This window comes from Strix aluco, chromosome W (genome assembly GCF_031877795.1).
Source record: "Strix aluco isolate bStrAlu1 chromosome W, bStrAlu1.hap1, whole genome shotgun sequence".
NCBI classification, from domain to species: domain Eukaryota; kingdom Metazoa; phylum Chordata; class Aves; order Strigiformes; family Strigidae; genus Strix; species Strix aluco.
This window is the reverse complement of record NC_133970.1, coordinates 1,888,229-1,911,071: the sequence shown is the minus strand read 5'-3', so window position 1 is coordinate 1,911,071 and position 22,843 is coordinate 1,888,229. Positions and strand designations below refer to the sequence as shown.

Sequence of the window (22,843 nt, the reverse complement as noted above, 5' to 3'; positions counted from 1 at the left end):
TTGTTTTCCAACCTCACCATTTTCTGTTTGTTTTGTTCCTTTGCCACCATAACCAAGTATTTGTCGGAGGTTCCTGACTCTTCTAAGCCTTGTATTTGGTTATGTTTCATCCTTTCTTCTTTTCAAGTTAATGAAGACACCCAGAGGCATTTTTATCCTTAAGTTTTTTTCCCCATTGCTATCACTTTTTTTTTTTTTTTTTTTTGGTTTTAAGACTGTGGCGATCAAATGGTTTAAGTATTTGATCATGCAGTTTTAATATAAGAGCTGTTTGGAGATGTAGTTCAGAAGAGAAATACCCCAAGGAGATAATACTGGCTGAAAAGGTCTTCATACCTTAACAATCCTCCCAATGTTTTTTCTTCTTCTTATCTCCTCTTGGGGTGAAAAGAAGTGGTTTTATGAAACACACCATGGTTGGGGACTTTAAAATTGCTCGTATCCAAGGCAACTGCCAACAGCCTCAACATGTATTTGTAAATTAATTTGCAGCTTACACGTTGGTTGTAGAAGGAGAGCCCCTTGCCCGCGGGGCGGTGGGAGTGGAGGGGAGTGGGTCCGAGGGCAGCGGGGGAAATAGAGCTTTTGCATTAAGCACCTTCCTTCATCACTCGTGCATGTACCGTAACAGGTTTGGATGCTGGAGAAAACAGACTTTCTGGCGAGTACAGCTGTAGTCTTACTGCAAGCCCAGCAAATAAAGCTGCATATTACAGCAGCCACATTTCCAAGCCCGGGTGGAGTCCAGGGCTGTGCCCAGAGGCGTTGGATCCAAGCCCAGGAATCACGTTGCTGGAAAGTAATTCAGGAAGGGTCATAAAAGAGCAGAAATGGTTGGAAAAAAAACGAGTCCAAACCTCCTCCCTTCTGCTCCTCAACTTCACGGAATCACAGAATCATCTAGGTTGGAAGGGACCTTGAAGATCATCTAGTCCAACCGTTAATTTTGCAATTAACTTGCAAATCAGCACATGAAAACTCCTGTTGTCTTTGACCAGCGATGCTTCCAGAGGTTTCTAGCAGGACTTTGAGCATTGACAGCACATACTGTGAGAAGAAATGCTCTCCTTTTTCTTTCCTTGCCCTCCTGTATTTTTGCAAGGCACTTCTGTGTCCCACACGGGTCTAAACGAACACGTCCACAGCCGGCAGCCTGAACCACGTTGCGCCCAAGTGCGTGTTAAACTGATGATGATAAAGATGCCGTTAGTTTGTTCTCCCAGAGCATTGAAAATGTTGTCTAAGAGCCTTTCAAAATAAGACACCCTCCTTTCATAAAAAAAACCCAAAAACCACAATCCTGGATCTCTGTAGGCTCCCTAGGTCTCATTTTTGAATCGTTTTGACTTTCCCTACATGACTGTAGGGAAATGGGCTGCCCAGGGAGGTGGTGGAGTCCCCATCCCTGGAGGTGTTTAAGAGTAAAGTTGACTTAGCGCTTAGGGATATGCTGTAGTTGGGAACTGTCAGTGTTAGGTCAATGGTTGGACTGGGTGATCTTCAAGGTCTTTTCCAACCTAGACAATTCTGTGATTCTGTGATTACGGTACCGAACTTCTGTGCCACATGCATAGTAGAGAGCAAGTGTTTCCTGGGAATTTGTCTTCTCTTTCAGAACTGACACGTAGCAAAAAGCCAGTACATTAAGCACCCTTTACTTTACCTCAGGGTGCTTAATTTCATGGTAAAATCTATTATTTTGTAGTTATGCCAGGCTTAGCACATCGTATTGCACAAGTGACACGTTGATCTCCACTTTTTCTCAAGCACTAGTCTGCTTTAAAGTACACCTGAGGATTAGACACATTTTTTAAATACTGTCTTTTTTAGAGTCCCTTCTTGAGTCCTGCCTGTTTTTCAAAACAGACCTGATTTGGGAGATAATGCATGTTTTCTGTGAGCTGTTCAGGTAGTTTTGATTTAATTATTAGAAGAAACGGAGCCTGAACGCCTCTGCGCGTTTCACCCGGAGGAGATTATTGAGGCCAAGATTAATAGCGGTTAAAAAAGCCACAGTTAGACATTTCCATGAATTTTGGCAAGCAGAGGAAGGCTCGTTCTCAGAGGCCCAGGACAACTTCTGAATGCTCTTCGCAGGTCATTAGGAGCCTTTCTGTGGGATGCATCTCTGCGTTCGGTGGTGACCAGTCTGACGTACGTACCCAGCTCCCAAAGGTTCTTTTCAGGATGAAAGATGAGTCAAACTGGTTGTGAAACTTTCTGTTCAGTATCCTGGGGGCTTGTAATTATTTGCAACTGCGTCTCAGGCAGTGTATTGTGGTTTTGGCTGTAAGCCTTACTTCTGCCAAGTCCGGCTTATTTATGCTAGTATTTAAATTAAATCTCTTCAAGCCTATAGTCCTATTCCAGCTCGCAGCTTTAGGAGGGGAACTTGCCCTCTGAGTCTATTGAAACCACTAATACTTTGGAAGGGCTGTGGGGTATTTTTGTTTGTTTGTTTGTTTTAAGTGCTGCTCTTAAGAATATTTAATGTGTGTCACTGCAACATTTGACACACCTTGGGTATCTTCAGTGCCTGTTGCTATTGCTAATAAAAGCTAAGCAAAGGCAGTAGGAGTACGTAAGATTTAAAATAGCTCTGCAAAATCTCAGAACGCTTTATGAAAGTACCTAAAGGTTATTCCTACTTTCCATATAGAAGGAGTGTTCAGTGTTTCTGTGAGATCATTGCCCGAGGCTCTCACCTGACTCCCAAATATGCTGACTCAGGATATGAGTTTCAAATCCCGGCTCACGGATGGGTCATATTTGGAACGAGAAATGTGCCGTTTCTTGCTGCTGGCCGTATTGGAGAGCAATAGCCCATTTTGCTGTGGCATGCAATCATCAAGTTATTTGTTTTTTGAACTTTTTCCAGCTTTTTCCAAACGAGGTGTGGTCCAGATGTTTAATCTACATAAATTTGCAACAGACTCTCTTATTCTCGATTTATTTCCCTTCCCTTCCCTTGCAATTGTTCAGGCTTTGCCTTTTAACCTGAGTTAACTTACATTAACTCAACCATCCAGTATATAGTTCACCATCAGCTGGTAGATGAGAAATTTTAACCCACAAAATTTCTTCCAAAAATGTGAAATCTCTAATGGACTTTGATCCTGGGTAGCACCTGTCATACCCTTTAAAAGGTCCTAGGAGGTCTGTGAGCCCCATCCCCTCCCCTCCCCTCCCATCCCATCCCATCCCTCTTTGACAGCTCAGAGTGTGTCCTGGCTGTTTTTCCACAGGTGTTATTCCCACTTTGGTTTAGTTTGGCTCCGCTTTTCAGGCAGAATAGCCCACACCTTTAAGGCACATGATTGCCTCTACTTTAAATCTTAGTGAGTTTTTGGAGTCTTCCTCCAGCATATCACTTCAAGGCTCTGTTGTATCAAAGACTTGATTTGTGTATCTGGCTGTTTGATTGTAGAAAATTTGATTTCCATTGGAAAATAATATCTACAGAATGGATTTAGTAAAGAAAAAATCGGAAGAAAAGCATATGTGTAGAGACAAAGTGCAACAGAGAGATTTCATAACGCAAGTACTAGTCCTCTGTTACCATAACTGAACAAATGTTTGCAAATATCTGTTAATAAATATTTATGTCCAGAGGACTATTGACTAAAATAAACTGACACATGGTCTTTGCACATCCAGAAACTTTGATTTGATAAGATTCATGAGATTTCTGATGCTCCACATTTCTAATCAATGTAGAGATAGTATCTCAGCTTTTTCTTATTCTGCTAAATAATCATGAAAATGGAAAAATGAAAATATCCTATGGTTCTGGAAACTACAGGAAGGATGTTTAAAGGTTCAGCTCAGGTTTAATTAGAACTGTTGGGCCAATGTCTGTTCTCCCTGAAAAGGTTTATCAAATACAGTTGAACTAGGAGAGATCACGCCATATCGTTTGCAATCTGTAAAGGGCCATTTTGCAATGTCCAGGACATTCCATCCAGCGTGTCGGCCACACCACACAGCTCGGTGTCGGCGGGAACTTGCTGAGGGGGCCTCGATCCCGCTGTCCATGACCCCAGCAAAGACATTCAATAGTGCTGGTTCCAACCCCGACCCCTGAGGACACCACTTGTCACCGCTTTCCCCTTGCACATCGAGCCATTGACCACAACTCTTGGAGTGCGACCGTCCAGTCAATTCCTTATCCCCCGAGGGGTCCATCCATCAAATCAAGATCTTTCCAATTTAGAGACAAGGATGTTAGGTGGGACAGTGTCAAAAGCTTTGCACAAGACCAGGTAGGTGACATCAGTTGTTCTTCCCTTGTCCACCAACGCTGTAATCCCATCATAGAAGGCCACCAAATTTGTCAGTCATGATTTGCCCTTAGTGAAGCCATGTTGGCTGTCACCAATCACCTCCTTATTTTCCATGTGCCCCAGCAGAGTTTCCAGGAGGATCCACTCCAAGATCTTGCCAGGCACAGAGGTGAGAGTGACTGGCCTGTAGTTCCCCGGGTCTTCTTTATTTCCCTTTTTAAAAATGGGGGTTATGTTTCCCCTTTTTCAGTCAGCGGGAACTTCACCAGACCTGGTATAACAGAAAGGAAATATTTTCTTTTTGTTGGTTACCTCGCGGATAAAGTGTGAAGGATTAGAGCACTAGTCATTACTGCTCTCTCTTAAGCAGAAGAAAGGACAAGAAGCCCGTCAGAACCTTAGTCATTGATTTTCCTGGAGCAAAGGGTCACATGTTAAGTACTATTGATAAAAAGCATCGTTGCAGTGTCCATGGAGACCAGGTTGAGGTGAAAGTGAACTGTTACCGTTACAGTGACAGCTTTAGGTGGATCTGTAAAGAACCTGCTTTTTCCTCTAATCATAAGGAAGATCTTATTTATTCTACCTTGAGTGTTAGATCAAACCCATTGCTTCTGTGAGACCTGCTGTGCAGGGAGATGTGAAGTCACTGTTGACTTCAAGGCAGAGGAGGAGATATTTGGGGTCTGGTAAAAACGGCTCAGTGCTTGCAGGTGTCGCAGCTCCAAGTGCTTGGATGCTTCTGCTGGAACTCTTGTTGTCTTTTTTAAATCGAATTAGTGTCAAGTTCAGGCTAGAAATAGCATGGCTGTAATAGTTCCTTATATCCCTAAAAACTACGCGTGTCTAAATCTCACGAGTAATTGTACGCATGTAGTACTAGGCCTGTGTGCAACAGGTTTTGTCCTCTGCAGTGTTTGGGCACATTCTTGGACGTGCTTGGAGAACGTGCTTGGACATAGCGACCCTTATGCTGGTGTGTCCTTCCTTTGGGAGCCTTCAGAGCTTTTTCTGCACAGAAAGATAGGATCAATGCTGCCTGGTCACGGTCTTGCATGGAGCACCCCAGCCTCCTCTGCAGCCTTACAATGAAATGGCTTGAGTGAGACTGGAGCCACTCCTGCTCCATTTCCAAAATGATTGTACCATCTATAGATCTGTGAAATGTTTGCTGAGTGGCCCCATCGAGGGGTTAAACCACCCCAGTGGCAGATCTGTTGCTTGAGTATTGTTCCATTTGCAAGAAACTCTTTTTCTTTGGGTGGACATCGGCCTGAAGACCCGTTCCTCTCCACACCCATAACCAACACCTCTCCTAGAGGGCAACAGATTGTCTTGGGGCCTCCCAGCTGTGTTAGCTCACACTCAGCTCAGCAATCTTTTCTGTTTTAAATAAATTGACAAAATGGAGCCTGTGGTTTGGAAATGATGGTGGACCACCCAAAGATCCACTCAAAAGTCTGGGTCATTGGAAGGTCTTCCAAATGATGGGATGTTTTTCAAAATGCACTTGTGGTTTCTATCAGCTGGTTCAGTTCTAAATATCCTGTAAGTGGCACCTTTGGGGAAAAGTTGATGTTGCTGCACTTTCCAAACCGAGAGACCAATGTGTTTCGCCCCATGTGGTGGGATTTTTCAATGCACAAATCATTCCTGTAACCATCTACCTGCATGAGCTGTGCAACAGGTCCCTGAAAGCATTCCTGTCCCTCCACTTCTTTATTGTTTCTTCTCCATATATTTTTTTTTTTTTTCCCCGTATGGTGGCAGCTGGGATTTCAGAAGAGCTTTGTTGCTCTTGGAAAGGACAGGAGAAAGATGGAGTTGTTCTTTCTTCCCCCCCTCTGAGAAAATATCCAAATTCTCTGCTTTCTTCTCTACCTGGGAAATGTGTTTTAAAGCCACTCTCTGGGTGTTTGCATTCTCCCATAAACATTTTATATGTAGGCAATTTCAATATGCAAAGTGACCAAATCTGTTTTTAAAACAATCACTCTGTTTTTGAAAAATGGAGTTTGTTCTGCCCTAATGCAAAACAACTCTGCATTATTTCACTCAGCAATGAAAACCTGAAGTATTGATTTTGAAATGTATAATTGATTGTAACAATAAATCACTGGGCAGTATATGTGCAAAATTGATTTTTCTATTGCAATAATTAATTTGATATGTGCTGTAACGTATTTATGCAGGGACTAAGCAACTCAATAATGGTAATAAAATGTATTTGGTCAAAAACTATCCACTGTGATGTGGTTGACTTTCCTCTTTGTCTAAAAATTTGTAATGCAGTGCTGTAAAAAATCATATAGATGCAACTGTACAATTGTGAGGTCTTGTTCCACAAGAAACCCTTAATGCCCTGAATACCTTATATCGTGCTGAGTAAATACATTCGAGGGATTGGAGACTTGCAAGGAACAGCTGGTACCCAGATTGTTTTAGCAGAGAACTGTTGATGTACAATATCAGCTCTCTTATCAGTCCAGCCCAATAAATCTGGTGTTTTTTTCTGGACAAACTGATAGAAGCTATAATAAAGAACACAATGAATAGACATATGGATGAACATGATATGATGAGGAGGGATCAATACAGCTTTTGTGGAGGAAAGTCCTGCTTCACACGCCTATTAAAGTCCTTTGAAGGAATCCTTGAGCACATGGGCGAGGAGATCCAGTTGATATCGTTGGCTTGGGTTTCCTCCAGCTTTTTGATAAGATCCCTCACAAAAGGCTCCTGAAGAAAAGCAGCTGCTGCAGTGTAAGGAAAAAGATCCCTTTGTGATAAGCAACCGATGCGATTTAGAACAAAAGATGGAGAGAGGTGTTGGCTTCTCTCGGCCGAGGAGCACCGGCAGCGGAGTCGCCCAGCGATGCATCCACAGTGGCTAGTGCACGGGATGGAGAGCGAGGAAACACAGGTTAGCAATTTAGTGTAGCAAACGCAAAAGCTGATTGCTAAAAACCCTTACAATGCTGAGTGCCTGGGAGATAACAGAGTAAATGAAATTCCGTGTGATTAAAGCGATGCAGGGAAAACACACGTCCCCGCAGCTGTGCGACCAACTGGCTGCTGCTGCTCAGGAAGGAGGTCTTGCTGTTCAAAGTCTGGAAGCACAGTGGACTTGCATCAAAAATAGCATGGCCAGCAGGGACAGGGAAGGGATCTTACCCCTGGACTCGGCACTGGTGAGGCCGCCCCTCGATGAGTGGGTTCAGTTTTGGGCCCCTCACTCCAAAAAGGCCATTGAATGACTCGAGCGTGTCCAGAGAAGGGCAACGGAGCTGGTGCAGGGTCTGGAGCACAGGTCTGATGGGGAGCGGCTGAGGGAACTGGGGGGGTTTAGTGTGGAGAAGAGGAGGCTGAGGGGAGACCTCATGGCCCTCTCCAACTCCCTGAAAGGAGGGTGCAGAGAGGGGGGATGAGTCTCTTGAGCCAAGGAACCAGCGCCAGGACAAGAGGGAATGGCCTCAAGCTGCGCCAGGGCAGGGTCAGACTGGCTCTTAGGAAGGATTTCTTTGCAGAAGGGGTTGTTGGGCGTTGGAATGGGCTGCCCAGGGCAGGGGGGGAGTCCCCATCCCTGGAGGGGTTGAAGAGTCGTGTTGACCCAGCGCTGAGGGATGTGGTGGAGTTGAGAACGGTCAGTGTGAGGTTCATGGTTGGACTGGAGGAGCTTCAAGGGCTTTTCCAACCCAGATGATTCTGTGACTGCGGCGGTAAAAGCACCGCTGAGTGTTGGGGTTTATTGGGAAATGAATGGGGTTGAAAAGAAAATGAGCCCTGCAGTGCCGCACAAACCTCCGCTAAGCATGGGAAGGACGAAAAGTTGCAAGACAAGGGGACAGGAAGGGCCAAATCGATGGGCTGGTGTCTGTATCACAGCGACAAAATTCCATCAGACCTTTCTCCAAGGAGAGAGGTGGCAGAGACGGGTGTCTGGACATGTAGGGCTGTCTCAGGAGCCGTCAGGAAGGGACGGTTTCAGTTTGGGCTGTTAGACTGAGATAAGATCCCTCGTACAATTGAAGCTAGACACCAATATTTAGACAAAAAGAAGCGATTGGTCTTGGTTAATTCCGTTGCTGCTGACTCTGTCAAATAACTCAGCAAAAATTATCTTACGTCTTCGGATCGGCAGTAACTTTATTCCCAAGAGGTTTCACTTACATTGATATAACGAGGGTGCAGTAACATCTCTGTGAACGTCTGTGGAGTTAAAATGGCACAAAATGGTTAGAACTGCTCAGGTTGATACTTGTATCTTACGGTCAAAAAGAGGCGACTTTGGCACTTTGGGCTGCAAAGCAAGAATGAGTTGTAGTGTCTACTCAACCCCAGAGCTGACATTTCTGGTATCTTAGGTATTCTAGTGGCCTGCTGAAGTTAAAAATTCCTGAAAATGGAGAAAATTTGCTATCTAAATCCATTGTTTAAATAGCTAGAGAATGTACAGTTTTCTTTATGCCAGTGTGAAACTTTTTAGATTTGATTTGGTTTTCTTCTCAAAACGATAACTTAGTTGAATACATGTTGCTACTAGAAAACATAGCCTTTTTCTTTTTCCTTTTTTTTTTTTTAATTCATTTTATGTGCTTTATTTCTGTCATTTCCTTGCCGGGAAAAAAAAAAAAAAAATCAGCAATAATATCTCTTCTTTTACAGAGCATCAAAGTTAGCTGGTTGCCTCCACCACCAGGTACTCAAAATGGATTTATTACGGGCTATAAAATCCGACATAGAAAGACTACCCGCAGGGGTGAGATTGAAACACTGGAGCCAAACAACCTCTGGTACTTGTTCACAGGTCAGTGTTCACATGGTACAGCCTTGCAAGGTTTTGATGAATTAAATGCTTTGGGAATAAAATATACTTTCACTTCAAGGGAACATTGATTTCTTTGCTGGCAGGTAGCATTTATTGTGTTGTACAAAGACAGTCTTTATGGTGCTTTTTCTAAACCAATTTTTTCCTTAATGCTTTTATCATATGTTTGTCTCCTGGATTTTATCATTAATGAATTTGAAGCTGAATTTCTTGTGTCCAATATCTTAAGCCTCAGCTGGTTTTTTTTTTTAGAGCATTCAATCAACATCTCATATTTTTCTCATGGGTGCAAAAGTATCGATTTCGCTGGTTTCTTTGCCAAGAATTTCGATGGAAAATATCTCCTCACAGAATAAAAAGTGCAACAGTAGATCATAGCAAAACTATAATTGTGATGAAAGAAAGTAGCCAGATGAGTATCGTAAGGGTAACAGCGAATTCTGGGGGGTGAAAATGAATTTCACCGGGGTTCTTGTATTATGCCCAAGCCATAACCGAGAAAGTAGCAAAGTGTCAAGGGCAAAAATTAGACTTTGTCAAAGTTTTTGCCCCTGAATCCAGTATAGCCATGATTTCACCTCAGAAGACCTGCATTATGTTTACTTTCACATGTAAAGTGTAATCTGTGAGAATTAGAATTCTGAATTGCATATTTCAGAATAAACCGTATCATTTTCTGGTTTGGAAGAAAAAGCAGTATTTTGTTTCAAAAATAAATAAAAGCAAAAGTAGAACGTTTCTATGAGGAAGACCTTAAATAATGAAATCTCAACTTGGTCATCTAACCTTGCTCTTGACCAAATTCCCCATGGAACCCCTTGTGAAGGCAACATAACTAACGGCTGCACAACCACTTCTTTCTTGGGGGAAAGAGAGCGTGTTAAGCTTGTTGAACGAGTTGGAAAGGATCTATTTGCTGGCAGACGAAGTAGAAATAACGATGAAAACTTCTCAGATGTTTGAGTTGCTGCTGCTCTGATGGCTTAGACAAGAAAACGTAACGATGCCGTTAAGTCCCAGAGCGAAGGCACGGACCTCCGGAGCTCCGCTCCCACCATCCCTGCCGATCCCATCCCTGTGGATCGCACCCTCGGCGAGGGGGAAAGGCTGTGGGAAGTGAAAGCCGCTGTGTGCCACCTGGGAGCAGAGCAGATTAATCTCTATGGCTGTACATCCCCACGTCTTGAGCAAACTCTTTTCTTTCACATGAATTATTCCGGGCTTGAAGAGCTGCGGGAGTCCTGGTGCCTCCGTACAGCCCGAAGTGAAGGGCTTTGTTTCACAAAGCTTGGGAATACGTGTTTTACAAAGCAATTAAGAAAAATATGCAGGTCTTGTTATTACTTTCTGCATGCATATATTGTGATTGCTGGAGACCGAGCCATGTGGCTCTTCTAAATGGACATTTTAAATATTAACGTCTCGGCACTTCGCATCTTTGCTGCAATCCTATTTGGTAGGCAGGTGCTTTATGGGATAATAAGAACATCTGCAATAGCAAAGGAGTTCAGAGTTACAGTGCAGGTTTTTAAATAGCCACTATCAATTTTAGAGTAGGCTTCCATGTCAGCTAAATGTTAACTGCTCTTTTTAATTATGAGCCTTGTTCTCCAGAGAATGTTTGCAATTAAATGAAACATTTTTCCCTGTGCTTTGTGGTCAGTATAGACTGAGCAAAAAGATAAACCTGTATCCCCACCTCAGGGACTTGGAAGTCTTGTGGCACATTCAGGAACGCGGCAGTAATTGTTTTCTGATGGCTTTAGCCACAGAGGAAAATGTCTATTTCCGAATTCGTGCTTATTTCATAATATTGGTAAGACTTTACGGTTTTTGTCTGAACTGAGTGCTCTGAAGTTAATCAGGAGCACCAGAAAGCAAAACGCTCTTCAGTTGCTAATCCAGTTCCTAGCCTGCAAATTTTATGCATAAGGAGAGTGTTCCTGCAGTTCCCTGCGTGTTAAAAGCAGTGAGCTGGTTTTGTTAAGTGTGCAATTAATGGCTTAGTTATGTAAAACAATTCTTCATTTTTCTACTAATTGGACTTCCATTAATTTTATATGTACGAGCACAACCGATGGAAATTACGACCTAAACTAATCCTGGGCCGGTGCAGCCCTCATTCAGTTTTTGAAGCCTCTTCTTTTGGTCAAAAATGTCTTTTCCCACGTGAATAACGACCTCCCCCCAGCACCGTTGTGCTACAGCCCTGCCCAGGCATCGCTCGTGCAAACCGGGCAGCGAGACATCCTGGCTTGGATTAGAAATAGTGTGACCAGCAGAAGCAGGGAGGTGATAGTCCCCCTGTGCTCTGCACTGGTGAGGCCACACCTGGAGTGTTGTGTCCAGTTTTGGGCACCTCAATACGAGAGAGATCTCGAGGGGCTGGAGCGAGTGCAGAGGAGGGCAACGAGGCTGGGGAAGGGCCTGGAGAATAAATCCTGTGAGGAGCCATTGAAGGAGCTGGGACTGTTTAGTGTGAGGAGGAGAAGGCTGAGGGGAGACCTCATCACTCTCTACAGCTCCCTGAAAGGACATTGTAGAGAGGTTGGTGCTGGTCTCTTCTCACAGGTGATTAGTGACAGAACAAGAGGGAACGGCTTTAAACTGCAACAGGGGAGGTTCAGACTGGACATGAGGAAAAAATGTTTCCCAGAAAGAGTGGTCAGAGAGTGGAATAGGCTGCCCAGGGAGGGGGTGGAGTCCCCATCCCTGGGTGTGTTTAAGGGTCATTTGGATGAGCTGTTGGGGGATGTGGGGTAAGGGAGAACTTTGTAGAGTCGGGCTGAGGGTTGGACTCGATGATCCCGAGGGTCTTTTCCAACCTGAATGATTCTGTGATTCTGAGACACTGCGTGGGCTGTGGTGTGCTGGGGGAACCCCTTTCTATATATTTGCATATATATTTTTATATATTTGCATTTCTATCTATTTCCTTACATATGGCAAATCCAACGGGCTATTACTAGAGATTTCATTTTACACCAAGTCTGTTGCAAATTCTGGTATTGTCATTAATTTGTTTCTTCATCTTCTTTCTGTACAAATTTTATTTGCTTTTTTTTTTTTTTTTTTTTTTAACAGGACTTGAGAAGGGAAGCCAATACAGTTTCCAGGTGGCTGCCATGACAGTGAACGGGACAGGGCCCCCCTCGGACTGGTACACAGCAGAAACACCCGAGAACGATCTCGATGGTAAATGCATCTTTTTTTAAAAGCAGTTGGCTCCTAAAGGCTTCTAGCTGAGGGGTGTCACAGCAGTTGTCACCCAGGCTGAGATTAGGGTGACACACCCGGGGTCTAAACACCCACCAGCAGATGTTTTCGTATATTCCTGGGTCCCACATGCTTTGGGTCGTGTTTCTCTGTTGTCACCCAGGACCAAGGAGTCAGAACCCATTGTTAAAATAATTTTGTGCCAGAATTTAGCTCCTGGGCATCAGGGCTGTTTGCAATAATACGGCAAAGCGAATCTGTAACTTCATAAATGATAAACATAATCAATCAAAGAAACGATGAAAACGATGCCAACAATCCTAACAATTCACTAAGCAAATATTCAAATAGGTCAAATCCGGTTTCCCAGCCTTTATTTGCGGATGTTAGAAATGCAGGTTGGCAACAAAGCTGAATAATTAGTGAAAGATGATGGGATGCGGATACCTGAAAAATGTGGGCTATATAAATCAGTGCAGATGCTGACACAAAAGGGGAGAAAAACACTGAAATGAAAGGGTTAGATAAAATGACTGGAATATTTGAAGTAGTACAGGAATGAAAGGAGAGTAATGAAAAAGTCTACCTAAAAAAATTAAACAGAGTGCAAATCGAATGGAACAAAGAATCTGACAGATGGAAGTCACAGTAAAACTACAGACAATCCGTAAGAAGCAAATACGCAGCAGAAAGGAGATGAATAGAAAATACAAGGAAACTGATGAAAATTGCTAAAACAAAATAAGTCACCTAAAAAGGATCAAAAGCCAACTGGATGAAAGAATAAATAAATAATCAGATTAAATACACTGTAGTACTTGATGTTGCCTTTCTTTTGACTGGCCGGATTTCCTTACGAGCTCAAAAATCAACCCTTGGAAATTGAAGAATTTCTGCCTTTTCCTATGTCCAAATGCAATTTTCCGGTGGACTGGGAGTGACCGCAGTGCTCGGCACGCAAAATGGGGGAACCTGGGGTGTCTCATCAGGGTTTTAAAGAAGAGGTAATGCTTCTAGACGTGGTGTAACCATACCAACGGATCACGCCACGCCGCCGTGCGTGATGATATCTTTCTAATTATGCTTCAGCTAGAAGTGATGTTGTTAAGGTGTAAGCGGCTGACTTCTCGCTGGCAAGAGGGAAAAAGAAATTCTGAACGCACCACAGTGTGCAAAAAGAAAGTAACACATCTGAGCACATTCAGTTTGATTTGTATTTAGTAGACGCTACGTTCCTTTGAAGTCTTTAGGCCCAAATACACGCATAGGCATGAATCGAGTCATCACAGGAGACGCGCGATGGAAGTGGGTGCGTGCAAATAAATTCAAGCCAAGCCGTTTTGTTCATGTATTGTATTTCCATGCATTTGCATTTGCAGAAGTGATGGGTTCTCCTCGCGAAGCTGGAGCAGCCTGATGCGGGGAATGCGCTCTGTGGCACGCGAGATAGAAATGCTCTGAGAAAACCTGGGGAGAAATCTTATTACTGTAGTTATGCAAAGTCCTGCAAGTGTTGACTAACCAGGGGTGGGCTGGAGCAAGGCTGGTAACTGCAGTTCCCTCTGCTCCCATGGCTAATGCGGTTTCTCCTGCTTTCACTGGAAGCCTGGTTGGCATCAGCAACACGAAGACAAACAGTATCCCGGAGAACGGCATCGACTCCCAATGGAAATTCATTTTAATTAGTGACTTTTTTTTTAAAGCGATTAGAAATCCAAACATAGCTGCTTCTTCAAGGTTCCCTAGAAAGCTCGCATGCCTTTACTGACAGCTGGGAAGGTTTTAAATATTTATTTTCAGCCTCAAATTTTGTGCTTTAAAAAGAAAAAAAAAAAAAAAGAAATGGAAAGCAGTGTTTTCCCCAAAGGGTCTGTTTTAAATAGCTTGAGTGAAGATGCAAGAGAATCTCTGATCAACTTAGCAAAGGTATCCTCCAGGAAAATGGGTTTAGGATGCTTGGTTTCTGATTACTGCATTGAACAGATGGAAGCTGTTATACATATTAGATAGCGATATAGTTTAGCTTCAGCTCTAAATTAGTGCTTTAAGAGCATGACAAGCTAGACTGCTATCATATTGTAATTTATACTGAAAAGTGATTGGGGAAATATGTGAACAAAATAGGATGAATAAAAAGTACCCTGACTTCGTAAACCATACATCTTTGAACCTCTAAGAAAATTGCTAAAGTGACCGAAATGTAAAGCATTTTTCAAGCTTGACAGTGGAATTAGGGACCTTTAAGTAGCGCTAAGTGCAGTAGTTCCTGGATGGAAGACGTGGGTACTCAAGCCATCACGTAGAAACCCAGCGAAGGACTCGGAGGCACGTGTGAGCAAATGTGACATCCCAGGAGGAGATGTCACACCAGGCAGTGACACAGAACTTCAGCTTCCATTTCCTGGGAGCCTAATTGCCCGTAAGGGAAGAGAGCAAGAAATGCAGCACCCAGAAATCTGATTTCATGGGGACATCTCCTGAGGAACTCTCCTCCTGCCTGCCAGATGCTGTCTTGGGAGCTTGGCTGACATCCACAGCTCGTGTGTCTGCTTACAACTACCCAAAAATTTCAACACCCGAGAGGAAAGCGATAAACTCTTGGTGCAGTCAGAAGCAGGATTGTAAATTTGGTTCATCTGGGGTTTAGGATGAAGAACTCAGTTGACACTTCATGTAGGAGAACGGGATCTCAAGGTTGCTTCTCAGATGTACTGCTGACATCATGTTCAAGCCCAGGAGATACAAAAGTAAATGTGTTGATCTAGAAGACATGCAAGGAAATGGCCTGACAAAAAAAAAAAAAAGCAGAAATATGAGATATATGTGTCAATAAGAATTTTACTCCTGGATATCTGAGTGCTGGGACGCTGAGAATCAGCAGAGCCATGCAAAGGCTGGATGGTCCAGTTGCCTGAAGAACTGATGGGTTTAGATGTTTGGCTCTGTGTTATGTTTGGCAGAAGCCCTTACTGTGGAAAATGTGCTTCGTTGTAAAGAGAAGCAAAAAAGATTTTGTTTGAGGGGAAAAAAATAGTTGATTCTGACATTTAACTTTGTACTTTGGGTTGTGAACCACATAACACAAATTATAAAATCTGGAGCTGTTTCAGAATAAGAAAAATGTTTTTTCCAGAAAATGTTTGAAAGTAAAGCTGATCAAAATGTAATTAAAATTGCTTTATACAGAAAGCTAAAACCAAAAAAAAAAAAAAAAAAAAAAGAAAATTTCAAAAACCAACTCTGTGTTTATGCAACTTTAATGTTCAAACAATAATTCAAAAATATCATTCACCCCAGCTTCATTTTCAACACTTAATTCACAAGAAGGGTACAAGAAGTTAAACTGCCTTTTGCTTTTTGAAACAACAAGTCATGATTTAGCTCTGAAATGCATGAGTCGCATATTTGAATTGTTTGAAATAAAGAATATGAAATGTTTGAATAAAGTAGTTTTCACCTAAACGGCTGCCTAGAGGTATCTGTGGTGCAATTGAAATCCCTGTGTTGTGTCAGATGTAAAAATTATCATTTGAAGGCAATCGGTTCTTTGAATGCTCTGATCTCCTTTGCTGCCTGAGAATTGCTACTTTAGGAAGTTCGAGGAATTGCAGTCTTGCTACGTTATCCAGCTTCTCATTTCAAGGCATTAAATTGTTATTTTATCGCTGGGGCTTGTGAGAAATGCTTCTGTCGTTTGTTTTTCAAACAGCACTGTTGAGGAACAGCTGCTCCAGTAACTTTTGCTTCTGCATTAAAACAGAGTTTGGGAGTGGAGTTGGGGGTAAATGCCAAGTTAACCTGACTTACAGTGGCACTACTGGTGCAATCTGTTTCTTCTTTTTGTGAGTAGCGACTTTTCGGTGAATTTTCTTCAACCTTTAAACAAGACCTCGTGCTTTGCAATTTTAAGGAGTTGAATGCAAAGGACTTCTAAAGTTGCTGGGTGGTTCAGACTGGTAACGTACTGATCAGCCTTCCCTGAAGGTGCAACCGGTTTTCAGAGTGCTCTAATGTGGTCATAAGAATTCATCGGAAAGCACGTAAAATGCTGAGGACACGTGTCACGCTGGTTACTGAAAAGAGTTAATTCTGCTTTTTATCACCTTTTCCAAGGTTTACAGTGGGAATGCTTCACAACTGTGAAGTGTCTTTTGTTGGAGTTTACATCATTTTATATTATTATTGGTTTTTCTACCCTGTCCTTGTTGCCTTCCGTATAGGCTTTCGTCTATTATATTGCAAGCCTTTTTATTGGGGAAAAATAGTAACTTGTCTCTTTCTGCTCTCAAAAAGACAAGCTACTGTGCAGCTCCTCTGAAGAGACTTGTGATATGGTAGTTACCTGGTAAACTCAAACAAAAGGCATTTACTCCTCTAACCTTTACAGTAAAATTAGGCTTGTAGAAGGCAAACAGACTCCAAGTGATTAATTACTACTTAATGAATTTTACCTGGGAATACCTGTACAGAAAATCTCTCATTCTATTATTTCATTTTTGAAACATTGGTGTGTTATTTAAAGCAGCTTCAAAGCAAGAGATGTATGTCCAAGAGTGAAATTCACGTCTTGTTTTCATGGGAAAGAGACAGATTATTGTCAGAATGTACAAGTATATCACTAACAAAGGAAACCTTTTTGCTAAATAATCTGTGAGTGCACACAACTCATGCAATCAGCTGTCAGGATCCTGCTGAACTTGCAAATAGACCAGGGAAGAGAAAAGTTGTCCTCCTGGAAATTCCTTTGCGGGTCATCTTTCATTTTCCTGCATCATTTTAAAGCTCTCCTGTAGCCTTATGCTAAAGGTGGAAAGCACTAGGAGATATTTGATTTAAAACCAGGATGAGGCTTATCGGTGCGCTTGGAAGGGAAGGATGTAGCTCAGAAATGAAATTGCATGTAAGCTCTGCATGTAACTCTGGGGCACCTGGTTGGGTTTTTTTGTGCACATATTTTTAATCTAAACTCAAACCTTGAGTAGAACATTAATTTATACTTTTATCTTTTTTTTTTTTTTTTCTTTGAATCCCAGAATCTCAGGTTCCTGACCAGCCAAGCTCTCTTCATGTCAGGCCCTTGACAACAAGTATCGTCATGAGTTGGACTCCGCCACTGAACCCAAACATTGTCGTCCGCGGGTACATCATCGGCTACGGCGTAGGCAGTCCGTATGCTGAGACCGTGCGAGTGGACAGTAAACAGCGTTATTATTCCATTGAAAATTTGGGTAAGTAATTGTTTTCATTCATTTCATTTCACAAAAAGAGGTTCCTCTGAGATTATGCTATTTTTGCGGGTTTATTTTTAGGCTTTCGCCGGTGCTTCGTTTATACGCTGCTTGCTTAAGCTGTTTCTGCATTCCATTTTATGTTTGGTCTTGCCTTCAAAACTCTGGACGCTCTCAAATATGTCAAATTTCGTTGCTCAAATGCTCATTTTATTCAGTAGATCTTATTAAATCATGCGCTTCTAATACTGACTCCCACTTGTGCAGAAAACTGGACCTAAAAATCTTATTCCCTGGGCTGGCCTCCCATGTTTGAATTTAATGGCAATCGCAAAACTCCAATTTCGTGTCTGTCAAAATGGTGCCGAGAGAGTGGTGGTTATTCATTATTCATGGCACAGCCTCTGTGACAGTTCATCTAAATTCTCAGCATGGTATGCAGGGACCTGGATCCTTCCAGTGGTGACGGACCGTTCTCCTAGCACTGGGAAAACAGTTCAAAGTTTAAAGGAAGTCAAAAAGTTTAATGGTTTCCTCATCATTTCTTCTTTAGCACTTTTATTCCACGTAAAAATGGTAAGTTCTGCTTGACAACCTGGGAACGATCAGATACTACAGGGAGATTCATTAACTTGGTGCATTGGGGGTGCACAGCTAGACTAGTTATCTCAATTCTATAGAACCAACCAAAACTGTGATATCTGGGGACATTTTTCTTTGGAATTGGTGTTTTACAGCGCTATGAAACCGCATTGTCCAACCTTTTTGCTGTTGCCTTGGGGAAACCTGGAGAGTCGAATAAACTGTTTCTACTGGTGCTTTATCAAACAGCTTCTCTCTGTCCAGATGTGTACGTCATGATGGAGGTATTTGCAAAAAGCCTAAACGCTCCCAAATATTCGGTGGGTTCTGCAGAAAAAGGCAGATTTGATAACGTTTTGGGCAAGTGCAAAGTTATTATGCAAAATGGAAAGATATCCGAGTGGACTATTGAAGAAATTTTGTGGAATATAAAGATAAAAGCTATTACTGGGGAATGTTTGTGTCTAATAACGAATGGGCGGGACTAAATGCAAAGTATTTTTTTTAATTCCAAAAGGGATTCAGTTTCTCCCAAGCCTATTTTAAGTTTTTTCGTATCTTTAATGAGTTTTCAGTTGAGTCCTTCACCACTGTTAACCCAGAAGTAGTAGAAAAGAAAATTATATGGACAGGGACTATCTAGGCCACTGTGCTTTGGCTTTGGCAAGAGCTAAGGAGGAGATGCCTACACAGCTCAATTTTATAAAGTTCCAAATGGTCAGCTCTCACTAAAAGTGGAGAAATAACTTGGATTTGGTGAAGCTTTAGTGTTTGTTTTCCTTCCTGTATTAAATGACCAGTGGATATATTTGCTCATAGGACCTCTGATAGCCACTACCATCGGGTGGAAGATATGCTAGGAACAACTTGCAGCTACAAAAGCCTTCTCACAGGGTAACTACACTTGGTATTTGTGGAAAGCTGATGGTGTGCTTCAGCTATTAGAACTGTTTCTGTGGATTAAAAGGGTCCTCCTATATTCTTGGCTCTGCCAGCAGGCAGAAGTGCATGTGAGGTCCAGCAAGTCAGGGAGGATGTTTCACTAATATACTTTAATTACAGAAGTAGCACTCAGGCATCTAGAAAATTTCAAGAAACTGTTTTGAGCATATTAAATATTTAATTGCAAATAATTCAGTCACTGAAATCAGGGTTGGCATTTTTTTGCTGCACATCCTCCAACAGAACGAGGTTTCCTGAAAGTTCTTAATTTTTCAAATGGAAAGTATCTTTTAATTGCACATTTTTTGCTTTGATTGCAAATATTCAAAAAGTGAGCGGTGTAACTTAATTGTCATTGTCCAGATAAGCCGCCTGCATTTGGTCTCTAACTGGATAAGGATACAAGCACTTTGGTCAGAAATCCTGACGTGCACATTTTAAATTCGACTTCTCTGAGCATTCACGTGTACAACTTTGAAAATCAATTCCATGAATAATTGCACTTATTAAATTCCATCATTTAAATATCCACAGAAAATGAACCCCAGAGGGATGTGACCAAGGGCGCAGAGAAAGCTTTTAAAAAATTAGAACAGTTGCCAATACTTCCTACATTATTCACCCACTATATTAGAAACCATTACAAGAAAATTACACAAAATGATGAGACAGAATTCTTTTCCTAATAAAAATACTGTTTTCAATAAGGTTATGAATCAGAATGTGCTGCTGGCAGGAATAAGGGGAAAAAATAGATATTATGTGGACTCATCCTACCTGTTGTAAAATTTCCTATGACACCTGTGCACGAGGGGTATACATTATCTTAAACGTAATATGGAAAAGCGACAGTGAAGTCTGATACCTAAATAAATGATGAACTTCAGTGAGTTTTTCTCTCGCCTCCAAAGATCTCTTCCCTTTTGATCCTCGTGGCTTTCAGCGATTGCTTCCTCTTGGCTCCCCAGCTCTCCTTTGTCTCGTTAGACAGAGCCTGTGGAGAGGTCACCCCACTTCGCCTCAATCCTGTCTGTGATGTATCTAGCTGAAAAATTGAGTTTTTGCAGCTTCCCGAGGTTCACTGCAGTTCTACTTTTTATTGTTCCTTTGTAGGCTATTTTGAAGCACACTGCAAGCCTGTGTATGATTTAGATTCTGGAGCGGTAGATACTTTCATTAGAGAGCAATCAGATTTGTTTGACATCAGCTGCCTTTCAGAAATCCTGCCTGACTCTCATGTACAGTGGCTGTTTTTGCACACCGATGCCCAAACCCAATAATCCAGGTCCACGTGTGCCATTATTTTACCTCTACAAGCTTGTGCTGTAGTCCTGAGAGAAATGATGGTGAAAAACTCTGTTAAAACTAGTGCCGTTCCGGGTTCAACAGGGATGCAAAACACCCTAACGTGTGCCTGGTCTTCTTCCTGGAAGCAATTTTCTTCTCTCCGTCTTCAGACCTGCACAAAAGCACCTCCCGGACGTCTTTCCAAAGACCTTACAGTTGAGACATGGAGAAGAGGGATGCACGTAGGTATTGAAAGTTGGAGCTAACAGCCCCCAGGCTGGTTCATTGGCTTTATTCCCTTCCCAGCATCGGTTGCCCTGGAAATTCCTGCCTTCGTGATCTCCCTTTGTCTGACGGTTCCTGCCGTAGATGTGCGATAGGGTTGCTGTGGTAATTCCTGCTTGTTGGATATGTAAGGCTGCAGGACCTCCTGCTGATATTTGTGGGGATTTTGTTCCTCCTTCCCTAACTTGTGCGGTCACGGGTCGTCGTTGGCCACCTGCATGCAGGCCCTAAGAATACGGATGGTTGGGTACCGTTGGTAGAAATGGCTGGAAATACAGTGATTTGTTGTCATTTGTATTTTTATGCAAAATTCTACAATTCCAAAATCTAATCCTAGTTTGCTTCCTACTATCATAAACTGGAGTTGAGGCAGAGTCAGAAACAAAACATGTAGCTTTTAGCTCTAAGCTTGGGACCGCTTATCTTCTCTGTGGCCAGGTTGTAGAGAAGATGGTAGCTTCGCTTGCGGTCAGTGTTTGGTGGTGAAACCTTTGTGATAAGACTGAACTCATGATAAACTCTCTGACCTGCTCTCTAGACTCTTTATTTTACCCAACTTCAGATGTTTAACTGAGTCACCTGAGTTTGAACCCCATCAGCCCTTGTTACTTCTGTAGTCCATCAAGGAGGAAAAGACAACAGCAAGGGTCGTTCAGGCCATCCAACAGCTCCATCATCTGACCTTTCCTCCCTGTTGACCACGGTGGGTGTTTGTAACGGTAACTTAGCCACGGTGTGCAGTTACACATCAGGATTCGGTGGTTTAGAGCTGATGATGAAAGTCCAAAGATCTTTGCACCTTCAATCTGCTGCTAATGATGGACTAAAAGTGCTTTCTGTTTAGTACTTGCTGGTTTTGGAGCGGAATCAGGTATCCAAGTCTCTTTAGAAATCCTACTAGACACTTCACCTTTGTAATCCTTTTAAAAAAAATACTATTAAAACTGCTTGAAATTATGAGGCTTGGAAGCGATGGGCGATCTCCTTAAGTAGATCACCCATAGGGAAGGATGGAGACCTACACGTTCACAGAGTGGCCTGCTTTTTAATTCCTTCCCCCCTGATCATACAAGTGTAACACCAATATGCACAAGTCATCTGGCAGCTTTACATCACTTTTCAGGTATTTAATTAATTACTTCCTTCAAGCAAAAATTTTAATGCCTGAATCAGCCTGTACCCGAGCTGTTACAGCACTTGTCTGAGTAGTACACTTCAGCTACTGAATAAATCACTTCAAAAACATGAAGAAAAGTACTCAGTCTTTCATAATAGTGATTGAGAACTTTATTCTGTGTGATGATCATCTTGAATACAACTATATAGAGGTAACACTTGTACTCTAGACTGAATTAAATAGAGTGATTTTCTCATGACTGAGTGGTCATATTGCCTTGGAGACACTCTCCACAGGTACAGAAGAGTATAAGAATATCCAGAGACTTAAGTTTTGTCAGTGAAGGATTTGTTGTATTTTCTCTCCGCAGTGTATGAAAGATACTTGATGTCAGTCTCATAAATTTCAGGAGCAAGCATCCCCTGCTCTCATTCAGCCTTTTCTGTGACAGAGAAATCAGTGCTTGACTGACTCTCAAATTAATAATTCTAACAAGGAGACCCACTTGTAGTGAGCCACTTCATTTCCTTTTTTTTTTTTTTTAAAAAAAAACTATGTTTAAATTCTTTGCTTGTGGTTATAAATGGCAAGGTTATTGGCTGATAAATGGTGGTTTTAACAATATTGGAAAATTCACAGATGCTAATTCTGATCTTTTACGCCTAGGAAGTAACGATTTCTGAACTGATCCAACTCAGAAGGCATTAAGCATAGTAATGAACTGACTGGGCTCGTGTCTGTGGAGCTTTGGATTAAAGCTTACTCATGAAATAAATGTTTAAAAGAAAGGGGAAGAAGTATGCCAAGGAGATTTCCATTTACCAATTGTGCAAATGTAAACCCCCAAATATCTGAACCACCACACTAGCTGTAATAATTTGCGTAAAACTTCCAGTAGATCATAAAGCTGTGGTTTAAATTCGTGTATTGGAGAAGTGGAACACAGTAACTTTCACAGAATCACAGAATGATCTAGGTTGGAAGGGACCTTGGAGATCATCTAGTCCAACCGTTAACCGTTAACTTTATCCGAGCGTATTCCGATACGTTAACGACGTTGTTATGTCATTCTGGG

General features: G+C 42.2%; 1 protein-coding gene across 1 annotated transcript in view; it reads left to right on the top strand.

Moving 5' to 3' along the window:
• LOC141917708 (netrin receptor DCC-like) overlaps positions 1 to 22,843 on the top strand; it is a 632,583-nt gene that overhangs the window by 524,125 nt on the left and 85,615 nt on the right. The window contains exons 13-15 of the mRNA XM_074811102.1: positions 8,949 to 9,090; positions 12,196 to 12,306; positions 17,361 to 17,555. Of these exons, the coding sequence (XP_074667203.1) occupies positions 8,949 to 9,090; positions 12,196 to 12,306; positions 17,361 to 17,555 (448 nt within the window). The remainder of the gene's footprint in view (positions 1 to 8,948; positions 9,091 to 12,195; positions 12,307 to 17,360; positions 17,556 to 22,843) is intronic.